At 40.5% G+C, this 12,415-nt stretch overlaps 1 protein-coding gene across 2 annotated transcripts; it reads right to left on the bottom strand.

The window, feature by feature from the left end:
- Positions 1-754: 754 nt before the first annotated feature.
- On the bottom strand, positions 755-11,987 carry zgc:153615 (uncharacterized protein LOC777747 homolog). 2 transcript variants are annotated; one of them, XM_034138159.1, is made up of 7 exons: positions 11,775-11,987; positions 8,258-8,367; positions 4,441-4,558; positions 4,128-4,334; positions 2,704-2,827; positions 2,023-2,116; positions 755-1,880 (listed from the first exon to the last, which is right to left on the bottom strand). In XM_034138159.1, exons 1-7 carry the CDS (start codon positions 11,973-11,975, stop codon positions 1,829-1,831), a joined length of 906 nt encoding a protein of 301 aa, XP_033994050.1. In that variant the 5' UTR covers positions 11,976-11,987; the 3' UTR covers positions 755-1,828. The 2 variants fall into 2 exon arrangements, with proteins under 2 accessions (XP_033994050.1, XP_033994051.1); XM_034138160.1 differs by lacking the exon at positions 11,775-11,987 and adding an exon at positions 10,670-10,783.
- Between the last annotated feature and the right edge of the window lie 428 nt (positions 11,988-12,415).

Below are 12,415 nucleotides of genomic sequence, written 5' to 3'. Positions count from 1 at the left end.
GAGTAAAAAAAAGCCTGTTTATTAGATGGCAATGATTTGCAGAAATATTGAATTAATTACATCTTGAAAACAATTTAGTGTTTGTTTTAATGAACTCAAACTAGTTAAAATGTCATGTTTTCAGATTTTGGCTTCTAGAAAATAGATATAATAGATTCTTTATTGTAAAAATGTTACAGGTTTATCAGAAATACAAAAAAAACCATAAAACTCATGTGTGTTGAAATGCTAAAATGAATTTGCATTATAAAAAGTGTTGTTTTCTGCTGACTCAGTTACTTTTTAATGTTACTATTACTACTACTACTACTACTACTACTACTACTACTACTACTACTACTACTACTACAATAATAATAATAATAATAATAATAATAATAATAATAATAATAATAATAATAATAATAATAATAGTAATATTAATAATATCAGTTAATTTGGATTACCTCATAATGCATGTAGTTTTATTTTTGTCTGTCCGAGTTGTTCCTCTTTTTAGCTTGTGGTAATCCTCCACAAAACTCGGTTACATAAGTGTGAATGTGTGAATGAGCGGAAAACTCCGCTGCAGCCGTCCGTGATACTCTGAGGCTGAATATGTCAAAGAGAGCGGACTCATTTTCCCAAGCATACCTCAATGAAACAATTTATGTTTTTGTAATGATTTACAGATCATCTCATAAACCCCTGAACATTTGACAAGACCATGAAATGCAAATGAACTCTCATGAAAACCAGCCAAATATAACAAAAGTTCACACCATGGAAACATTTATTACTGGAGTTTAGTTTTTTTACAATCATTTTTGAAGTACATTAATCGATGAAGCATATCATAGAAAAAGAAAATGTAACTTTGTGGTAAATAACATTCCTAAAAAGCGAGTGAAAACACTTAAACACAGCCAGACAACAAGGCATGTTTTTCATCCTTTTTAATAAAGCATCTTTTAACATGTACATACAATATGTCTATAAACCCTTTGAACAGATAAAATAGATATGTTTTGGTTGTGATTAATTTGTTTTACATGTTTATAATTATCCTTTATTATCCCTTTGTTCAAACCATATGTTGTCATTTTGTCTATTATACCGAGTACATAAAGGCATTAACTTATGTGTTTTCTTAATTATTATTCTTATTATCTCTGTGTGTACTTTCACCTGCATTATCCTGTGTTACCTTGTCTCTTATTGCTGTTGCTGCTATGACCCCTGCAATTCCCTACAGATATCAATATAGGTTTATCTTGTCTTTTTATTTGACTAGCGTAAATGGTTTCAGGCCGGATTCGATCCTGGGTCCCCCAATACATGGACCGCCAGCTCTACCAAGTGAGCTATACAACAAAGAAAAGACAAATTCAGCAAGGTGTGGCCCCTAAAAGTTGATACGTTTCCAGTCATGGGAGAAACAGGGATGTGCAGGCGATCTCTCCCACCCAGCATTAACATACACGAGTGTACTGTGCAAAAATCATTAAGAGGTAAATCGGGGTTAGGTGATGCAATTACATTGAAAGAATTCAACTTATTCTATAAAATATGGCATGATTCATCGTGCTGAGTGGTGGTGAAAAGCCTGCACAATGCAACTGTGTCCATACTGAAACCAGCCATCACTCAGCCTCTTTTGAGATGCCCTGTCCTTCAACAACATCTTGTGATGCAATACATGATGCGGTGTCTGTGTGTTAATATTACAGTACAGGTATAGTGAATTCTCCAGAAACAGCACAGATGGAGTTTTTATTAGTAACACTGGGGACAGTCTATGGAGCAGGAGGTAAGATGGCGTGCAGACGGACACGTGTAGACGAGGTGTTTATTTAGAGATAGCTTTCTCTGCTTGGTGCCGCTGATGGCTGTGAGCGTGCCTGTCACAACAAAGACAAGAAGTGCATTAAAGTGAGCACAGGTGAACAGTACCTGTGCAACTACAGCTTATTGTTTCTACTCATCTCCTACAACATTTAGGCTAGACATTGAGATTTTGACAGAGAGAAAAGGGTGATTCACCTGGTGAGATCCTCTATGTCCACCAGCATGGCGTCCTGCTCCACATGCAGCTCATCCCTCATTAGCAACAACTGCACCAGCTCTTCATTTAGACCTGTGTAAGATTAAACATGAATCAACTCCAATTAAGGGTTAAAGGGTTGTTGAAGATTCCACTATGGTGGTCGAGGAAAGATTTTGGAAAGAAGAGGAAGAATCAAGTATTAAGTGTTTTGGCCTCCGTTTTATATTTCGGAGTTACTAAGTTAGCTGGATTCAAACCAACATCCTTTCTGAAATGGTATACTACTTTGACCACCTACTAGGGCACACAATAGCATGAATCTTCAATATAATCATCAGCATTGTTATTTATAAACCTTGTTTTCAGGTTATTTAATATAACCCATGATGATGAAGAAAGTCTGAGGCCCTTATGTGTATCAACAATTCCAAACCAGTGCTGTTTTTCATTATTCACCTTATTACAATCTGACATAGTAAAGGAAAATGCTTTTTACATGCCAACAGTGGTACGCCACTTAAATGAGATGCTACTGATGTGTGTGTGTGTGTGTGTGTGTGTGTGTGTGTGTGTGTGTGAGTGTGTGTGTGACTGTGTGACTGTGTGACTGTGTGTGTGTGTGTGTGTGTGTGTGTGTGTGTGAGACTGTGTGTCTTTCTGTCTATCTGTCTACTCACTCTGAATCTGTGAGTGTAAGTCATTCGTGATGACCTGCAGCTGTCCCAGACTCATGTCCCTCATGTCCCCTCGCCTCAGGTTCCTCTTCATCAAGCCCTCGTTGATGTGGGGCAGATGGGGAAGCTGTTTAGGTAAACACACAAAAAAGGGAAATTACTGTATGCCAAAATGTGCTAAATGTAAATAAAGTAAAACAGTAATAATGCATATTAAATTATAAAGTATGTTTGCAAATGTCAATATAGCGGCCCCTTTGGTACACAGTTTTCGGGGTTTTCTCTTAGTCACAGACAACTATTCAATTATTACCCCTGACTGCCATTCTATTGACTTTTGTCATTTTTATTATGCTGTGTTTACTGGAACGAGTCTTAGTAAGTCACTTTATATATAGATCAATCTTTGTCCCCTGTCACCAGTAACGATAATATATTACACACACACACACACACACACACACACACACACACACACACACACACACACACACACACACACACACACACACACACACACACACACACACACACACACACACACACACACACACACACACACACACACACACACACACACACACACACACACACACACACACACACACACACACACACACACACACACACACACACACACACACACACACACACACACACACACACACACACACACACACACACACACACACACACACACACACACACACACACACCTATTTTACCCTTCCCAAAGACAGTATGTGGTGTAGCCAAAGCAGCTCATGGTCACTGTAAATGATGTACAGCAATTTCATTTGTGGAACAAAACAAAGCATGTTAAATGATTAGACACACACCTATGTTATGTGAGAGATTGAATTATTCCAAATGTTGTCTGAGGAGATGAAAACAGGTGAAAAACACATCTGAACACACCCACGCCACCTCACAAGCACACATCCATTATGGCTGAATTCTCTACAGCAGCTTCACCATGATGGATAGCTATCATGTTTACCTGTAAATAGTATGCTACACATGCTACAGTACACCCTCATAATCACTCAACACAAATCCACACACCTGGTAAATGCACACGCGCACACACACACACACACACACACACACACACACACACACACACACACACACACACACACACACACACACACACACACACACACACACACACACACACACACACACACACACACACACACACACACACACACACACACACACACACACACACACACACACACACACACACACACACACACACACACACCACACACACACACACACACACACACACACACACACACACACACACACACATTTGAGTGTTGTATGTCTTTTAAAAATGGACCTTGAGTCTCTTCAATAAAGCTGATGATGATGACATCCCCTGATCTGTATTTGTATTTATTCTCTCACTGACTAACCAGGTCAGCCACAGGTGAGCGTCTGTGCAGTTGGATTTGCCTCTCCACCTCCACCTGCATTCGGGCCATGGGTCGAGCCAGAGCCAGCGCCACCCGGGCCTCCTCCTGCAGCCTCTTCTGCACCCGCCAGAACCCGCCGCAGTCATCCAGCGGGTCAGAGTCCTCCTCCGCCGTGTCCCGGTCCGATAACGATGAGCTCTGCTTGCTCTGTGGAAGAAATGATGTAAATAATGTCACAATGTTGGAGGTGATTGTTCTCACACATTGTTGTTCCACAGAGTTGCACACAAGACACTTTCCAAGCTGTTCATACCAAAGGTGATAAGGGTGTGTCCAGACTGGTCTCTGTCCTGCTGTCCTCAGCATCGCTGTCTTTGTCACTGCTGCTGTCGTTTACGAAGCACACCTGCAGGTTCACCCCACTCTGCAGTCTGAGTGGAAAACATAAAGAGTGAAGAACATGAGAGGGGAAATGTTAGAGATGCTGAAATGGTTCATGTTTAATCGTGGCGAAAAGGAAACTACTGACTTATTTTGCAGATTGTGTTTTAGACATTATAAACATACATAATGTAAAAAAACACATCATGTAGGAGTTATGTGTGTATAATGTAGGTTTCAACAAGATTACATATCAGAGACATTTTCAAAACACCATGCAGTTATGAAGAGAGGAGTCTAAAGGCCTTGATGTATGTCTACATTTTAAGCTTAAAAATAATAACATATGCAATTAAATGAAATTATCCATGTCATTTCAACAAAAAAGCTAAATTATAATCAACTTTTCCACTGTAGCTCGTGTGTCAGATTACATAAGGACTCGATTAATTGGAAAAGCACTAATGGGTTTTTATTTCTATTAATGAAATTACTTACTCTCCTTAACACGCAATTGTTTTGCTTTTTTTAAAAGCCCCTTTTTTAAGATGCTAAAATCATGTCCTCATACCTTTGGTGTGACAGTGTGTCTCATTGTGTGGGCTGGGCCTCATAATTCCAATTAAGGGAAATCCTTAGCTACAGCATGTAATTACATGTCATGATACAGTGGTCTGCTTCCAACTCTCTGATCACAGTTTGGGGAAGACCCTGTCCTGTTTTAACATAGATTAGGTAAATAAAGACATGGTTTTGCAAGTTTCACGTTGAAAAGCTTGACAGCGCCAATTGCCATCTTGTAGAAAATCTTCCAAGAACACTGTAGGCCTTTGAAGCATTTCACTGGCCATAGTTATGGAATTATATTCTGTATATATACATATATAAATAAATATATGGTTTTGGTGTCCATATACTTTTGGATGTCGGTGATGTCCCAGTCTGTGACCTAATCGAGTAGGAACAGTAGGAATGAAACAACTAAAGCCACAAAAACAGGCTCTCAACCTCAGCCTTTCCAAGAGCTGAAGAGAGCATTCACTCAGTTGCAGATCATTATAATATGACTGAAATAACCTATCAACCCAAAGTAACCTCCCCTTAAACTGGGATAGAACAATGCCTTATACAACATCACAAACCGGACAGGATGGTGTTGGAATTTCCACACCAAGCTAAACTCAAGAGGGTGCGCGTCACTTCCACTGGAGGTCACATGACTCCAGTGCAACCAATAACAGCCATCGATTTATATTGGGCATCACTTCTTCTTTCAGGAGCATGTGGGCCGCAGACAGAACAGCACTTCCTTAAACAGCAGCCAGTAACAGAGCGGGGCGGCCCCATTGTTTGATGTAAACGCCCCCTCGTGAGAAAGCCAAAGTGCCAGAGACTTACTGGAGGTCAAAGCTGTCATCGAAATAAAGTAGAATTGTGTTGTACTCGCTTTGGTTAACCAGGTTATGCCTGATGTAATGCAACCCTTTTCACTGTGTGTGTGTGCATGTTTCCAAAACCTGTGACATAATAATTTGCATAGGGAAATTATTTCCTTTGATTTCATCCGTCATACCTGTTGAGGAAAATATTTTCCTATGGCTCTGCCTTTTACCCAGTTTATCCCTCTACTCCTAGTCAGCGTTCAGGCATGCGACCTCGGTTGCCACTTTCTATCTTCCCTTGACAATAGTTTTGTCTAGAACTATATAAATACTTGGTGAGAGATCTTCAGGATTGGTTAGGCATGGAGCTTTGTGACTTTGTGGCTGCAGCAAATGTCTTTATCAATTCTACGGCCGTAACTTCCAATAATCTTCAGTGTATGCCATATAGCCGAGCTCTCCCGTGTTCTCATTGTGTTGAGTCGTTGCTCCAAAACTTTCCTTCACAATACCAAACTAAAATCAAATTCAGTGCCTATTGTTAAACATTTAGCAATTAATTTGAAGATGCAAAATACTAACTATTATTTGTGTTGCGCTTTTGTAAAATGCAGTGCACAATGATGTTTGAACATTAGAAAACTAATAGGGCAGCATAAATATAAACTGCTGGACTAATGCACACACATTTGCACAATTATTCTGTACAACAAAGATATGAATACATTATGATCAACAATAATAATAGTAAAGCTATACTATATAATCATAAATATAAATATAGATATTCATATTTAATTATGTTGACCATTTATGCTTTTTGGAGCAGGTTACACTATTGACAAAGGAAGTGTTTGCTCTCGACACTTACTCCCACCGTGAGAAATTATTTAAAATCTGTTGACACACGCGAAGCTTGGGCAGAGTTTCGTTCTGGGCAACTTGTTACGCAACAAGAGTTAACCACGGTGCCACCTCCGCTGCACCTCCTCAATTCATTTTCTGTTGCTGTAAATTGTTTAGTGTAATGTCGATTCCCTTGGTCTGACTGTGGCTTTATGGGCAATCTTTCATATTCTATCTGCATTTCTGTCTGTTATGTGAATAAGTTCACCTATTCCTCTGTTTGTTGCTCAGTCCAACATAAGCTCAGACGCACAAGATAAATCGACTTATTTACTCAGCCAATTATGACATTGTTGCACTGTCCACTACATGACTCTATTTTTCCAAATGGACTTCCATAAAGGCACCACTCTCATTTACTTTATTTTTCTGATCTGTGGGTTTTTGGATGCAAGTCCTTAGTTAATATATTACATTATGTTACTTGTTAGACGCTTTTATCCAAAGCGACTTACATACTCAATACTGTGGACAATCCCCACAGGAGCAATTTGGGGTGAAGTGTCTTGCCCAGGGACACAACGACATGTTGACTGCAGTGGGGTTTGAACCTGTGACCCCTGATCCGAACACCTACGGACAACCCACTGCCACACGCCCCCATATATAAAGTGATCTGCCGAATAGCACCCTCTCCTGGTAGTTAAATAACTGCTTGAATTTGTCATGTCACTTACTTAATTACACAATATTACATGCCTGTCAAAAAGTATTCATATTTTTATAGATAAATTAATCTGATAATTTCCTCAACCCATAATGAGCATTACTACCAAATGATGAGTAACTGTATAGTCATTTGACAGCGATGTTTGCCCTTAATACTTTTTGTGTCCTGTACATTAATGGAAAATAGGATTAGACTGATATTGGTATGCCAATATGAGGGGCAGCTATGTTATAACATGCTTTAAATAAATTAATAATGTTTTTTGGTGGATCAACAACTAATTCAATCGAGGGCGTGTTTCATTGTTCCCCTGCCATCCGTCCCAGAATACATTCAGAGGAAAACATCTAATGATCTCAAGTGCCAGCTCTCAGAAGCTAACACAAAATATTGGTGCTGGCCTTCAAAGGCTCCATTGATCAAACCGTACTAGAAATAACACACACACACACACCCCCCACACACCCCCACACACACACACACACACACACACACACACACACACACACACACACACACACACACACACACACACACACACACACACACACCACACACACACACACCACACACACACACACCACACACACACACACACACACACACACACACACACACACACACACACACACACACACACACACACACACACACACACACACACACACACACACACACACACACACACACACACACACACACACACACACACACACACACACACACACACACACACACACACACACACACACACACACACACACACACACACACACACACTCCAAACCCACCGGGAGGAGAGGCCGTTCTTGCTGCAGCTGGTGTAGATGACGGGCTCGTCGTCATAGAAACTGCCAAGGGCAAGTTTCTGCCTGATGGACTCTCTGTCATTCCTCTGGGCCTGCCAGAAAAAAGAGAAAAATACTTGAATACAAAGAATATTAATAATAATGCTGCTGCTGCTTTAGTTCCATCTCTGCTTGATTGACCGAGTGGGACACACTCGCAGGAAGGAATTATTAAAATCAGTGTGTAGATGCTATTTCAGTTAAAGCTATGAATACACTTCCTGGTTGAGAGAAGGTGATGAAATGAACAAAAAACTGAAGAGGGATTATGTGGGGAAAGGTAAATGCAAAATATGTAGCAGTAATGCAATCCAATTTTATGCTTTTCACACATTTCACGGGATAATCCAGCTGTTAGCTCACATAATGACACAGACATTGCAATTGTATAAATAGCTTACACACTATCATAGCTTAGCTAACACATTTATAACAATATAATCAACCATATGCTAAGATATCAGGTAGGCATCACTCCTTACATTACACTCCTCCTCTCTCGTTTCCTATTGTATCTTTAAATAATCTGTGACTCCTAAAAATATGAGGTTTGGAAAACGTTTATTTAACATTTTACAGCCCATCATACAGAGAAAACTAAATATCCTGTTTCTCCGATGAACAGTCCCTATAATCAATACTTAACGGCATTTGCAATTAAAAAGGCACATAAGACAGATTCATGTGGTCTGATTTTCTCCCACAGTTCAGAGACATGCAGCTCAGGTAAAACAGGAACTCAAACTATGAATATGTAAGTAACTATATGTATGTAGACTGACAACCTATCCATGACACTGCCGCCAACAAAATACATCCTGGGATAGGCAGCACCATACCCGAGAACTTAAAAAGATTAAAAAAACAATATCCATACTCTAAATATTTGTCAATGAACTATTAAATGCCATGAAACTACTGAGACCCAATTACAGGAACCGACACATCTCTGGTAATCACCTACAACCACATTTTCAATAATGATTTTCCTTTGCTTGTCCATTAACAGTCCATTATCAAGACAGCAGCCAATGTTGTGTTGATGGTTAAAAATGCTATGTCATTCAGCTATTGGTTTGTCGATTTCAAGAAGCTTATCTCACATGAGAGACATTTTCGCTTTTTTGTTTCTTTTATATCAATAAAGATGTATGGAGGATGTTTTCCAGCATCTAGTTCGACTGTCCTGATTTAATTGTGTCATTTTCCGCCTCTTATGCTCCCCCTGAATCATTCATCACTTTTGACTTGATCTCATCTCATAGCTGCCCTTAGATCTCATTTCTTTTTGTCAACTGCAAACACGTTTAGGTCATGCGAGCTGCGTGGGTTTGAACCTGAACGTCAAAATACAAATGACGGCTTTGTGGGTATAGTTTTTATCTATATATGATAGTGCCAAGTGCCCAGAAGACTGCCTCCTTGTGTTTGTTTGTGCCTCTGACGCACCGCAATTGAATGACATCTCTAAAATGAGATATCTTCTAAATGTCAATGTTTTTTCTAAATAACCTCAAAAACTACACAACCAACACACACACCCCCTATCTTTTTTGTGACGCATCATTTGATGAGGCTGTGATGTCAGAGCACAAATAATAGATGATGGCCTTCACTCTCCCAACCAACACTCTGCTTCCTGCTGATCCACTCCAGACAGCCGGTTAGAATGTCCTCCTTAACAGCAACACACACACACACACACACACACACACACACACACACACACACACACACACACACACACACACACACACACACACACACACACACACACACACACACACACACACACACACACACACACACACACACACACACACACACACACACACACACACACACACACACACACACACACACACCACACACACACACACACACACACACACACACACACACACACACACACACACACACACACACACACACACACACACACACACACACACACACACACACACACACACACACACACACACACACACACACACACACACACACACCTATTTTACCCTTCCCAAAGACAGTATGTGGTGTAGCCAAAGCAGCTCATGGTCACTGTAAATGATGTACAGCAATTTCATTTGTGGAACAAAACAAAGCATGTTAAATGATTAGACACACACCTATGTTATGTGAGAGATTGAATTATTCCAAATGTTGTCTGAGGAGATGAAAACAGGTGAAAAACACATCTGAACACACCCACGCCACCTCACAAGCACACATCCATTATGGCTGAATTCTCTACAGCAGCTTCACCATGATGGATAGCTATCATGTTTACCTGTAAATAGTATGCTACACATGCTACAGTACACCCTCATAATCACTCAACACAAATCCACACACCTGGTAAATGCGTTTCTCCTGGTGCACCATCCTTCAGCGCACCGTACTGAAAAGCCGCCCTGTCCTTCTCTACACTGCAGTGAAGCTAGACTCAGGAGACCCTCTCATATACTGCAGCTCCGTGCAGGAGAACGAGGGAGGGAGGGAGGGGGGAGGCAGCAGAGAGAGGAGAGGGGAGATGTGGGAGCAGGAGACGAAAGGGTGGGAAGAGACGAAAGCGGAAGAGGAGAGAGATGGAAGAGGGAGAGGGGGGGGGGGGGGCGGAGCTGCTCAGTATTTCTCTCCTGATCTGTTATCTGCTACTCCATCTTCCTCACTTGCTTGCTTTTTCCTCATAATTCTACTTATGATCAAGAAAAGGAACAGATTGCAGCAGCTACAAATCTGTGCCCCGATTAGAGGAGACGGACCATTTAGATTTAAGGATAAATGGTTGGTTGCAAGGTTGTATGTTGGGCTTAAAATAGCCTAATAAATGAGACAACACTGGACTACAACACCATTAAAATGGCTTATCAATAATAGCTCCTCTAATAAATGTCAGCCCTTTTGAGAAGCACTGACGCTCGTTGACCAAAAGCAGAACAGGGAATTTCTAATTGCACGTTATCCGTTTGTTTTGTCTCCTAATCATGTCTCCTCCAGCCCTATTCCACATCACTGAGTCAACTGTGATAGGCTGTAAGAGAGACAAGGGAGCACCAGGGTGTACATAGGCACACGTGCGAGGAGAAGCACATGTACACACAAACACAGTTATTTCTCTCAGTGTTGTGTCACAATGCAGAGCTCAACATCTAAGGACATTGTTTATCAGGTTCAGAGGCCGTCACCTTTTCTATTTCACTCATATTTATCAGGATTTACATTATTATAATCATACAATGTATCTACAGTACATGTGTATATGCATGAGATAAACATACTCTTAATTTGAAAATGTGTGTTTTTGTAGTGCACATCTTATTGTATGTTATCAGTTTTTAAGTTTGTATGTGTTTTTTATTATACAGCTGCAGTGGAATTTGTCAGAACAAATGAACCTAGATGGAATAATTGAGTGCATGTGTGGCTCAGACAGAAAGAGAGAAAGACAATCACTCACAGAGATGCTGGGCAGTCTGGTTCGCCCTCCACTGTAACAGTCCTCCGTCTGTGGTGCAAAGATATCCTGGAGCTCCTCGGCCCAACTGCGGCTGTTTACCATGCTGCCTCTTAGTGTGTCACAGTGGCCATCTTCTCCACATTCCTCCCACCAAAGGCCTGTTGTGGCCTTTCTCCTGACTACCTCTTCCTCCTCTTCCATGTCCACATCATTGTCCCCCATAAAGACTCGCTGTATGGAGAGGGTGGAGCAAATGTCAGGGTTGGGGGGAGGGACTAAGTGCCCTGGCTGGGAATATGGCCACAGATGGAGTGAAGATATTCAGAGGAGGGCCACAGATCTCTGACTGAAATCAAATGCTTAAAGGCTGGATGTTTCAATGTCTTTGATCTCCATGGTACATCTATGTCTCCTGTGATCATACAGAAAAAAACAAATCGATCAATGTATTGGCCTTATACATGTAATTATAGCATTGTTATTTGCCATATAATACTTTCATCTACTTTGTCTAGTCTGATCAAACTACTTTCATCTTTAGTATGTACTCTTTATGAACAGAAGTCACACAAATTACATAACATTAACATAAATGTTAAATGTAAAGCACAAATACTTAAGATGGTGTTCCTTCCTAAAGT

Source organism: Trematomus bernacchii, unplaced genomic scaffold (genome assembly GCF_902827165.1).
Source record: "Trematomus bernacchii unplaced genomic scaffold, fTreBer1.1, whole genome shotgun sequence".
NCBI classification, from domain to species: Eukaryota; Metazoa; Chordata; class Actinopteri; order Perciformes; family Nototheniidae; genus Trematomus; species Trematomus bernacchii.
Note: the sequence above shows the minus strand (reverse complement) of the source record. Positions and strands in the feature narration are given on the sequence as shown.

What these genes read in the sequence shown, in the direction of transcription:
- zgc:153615 (XM_034138159.1), bottom strand. Translation starts at nt 11,975, where the DNA reads ATGGAAGAGGAGGAAGAGGTAGTCAGGAGAAAGGCCACAACAGGCCTT. An exon ending in AAGAACGGCCTCTCCTCCCG is followed by an intron (nt 4,559 to 8,257) that starts GTGGGTTTGGAG and finishes TTTTCCACTCAG; the next exon opens with ACTGCAGAGTGGGGTGAACC. An exon ending in CTTACACTCACAGATTCAGA is followed by an intron (nt 2,117 to 2,703) that starts GTGAGTAGACAG and finishes AATCTTACACAG; the next exon opens with GTCTAAATGAAGAGCTGGTG.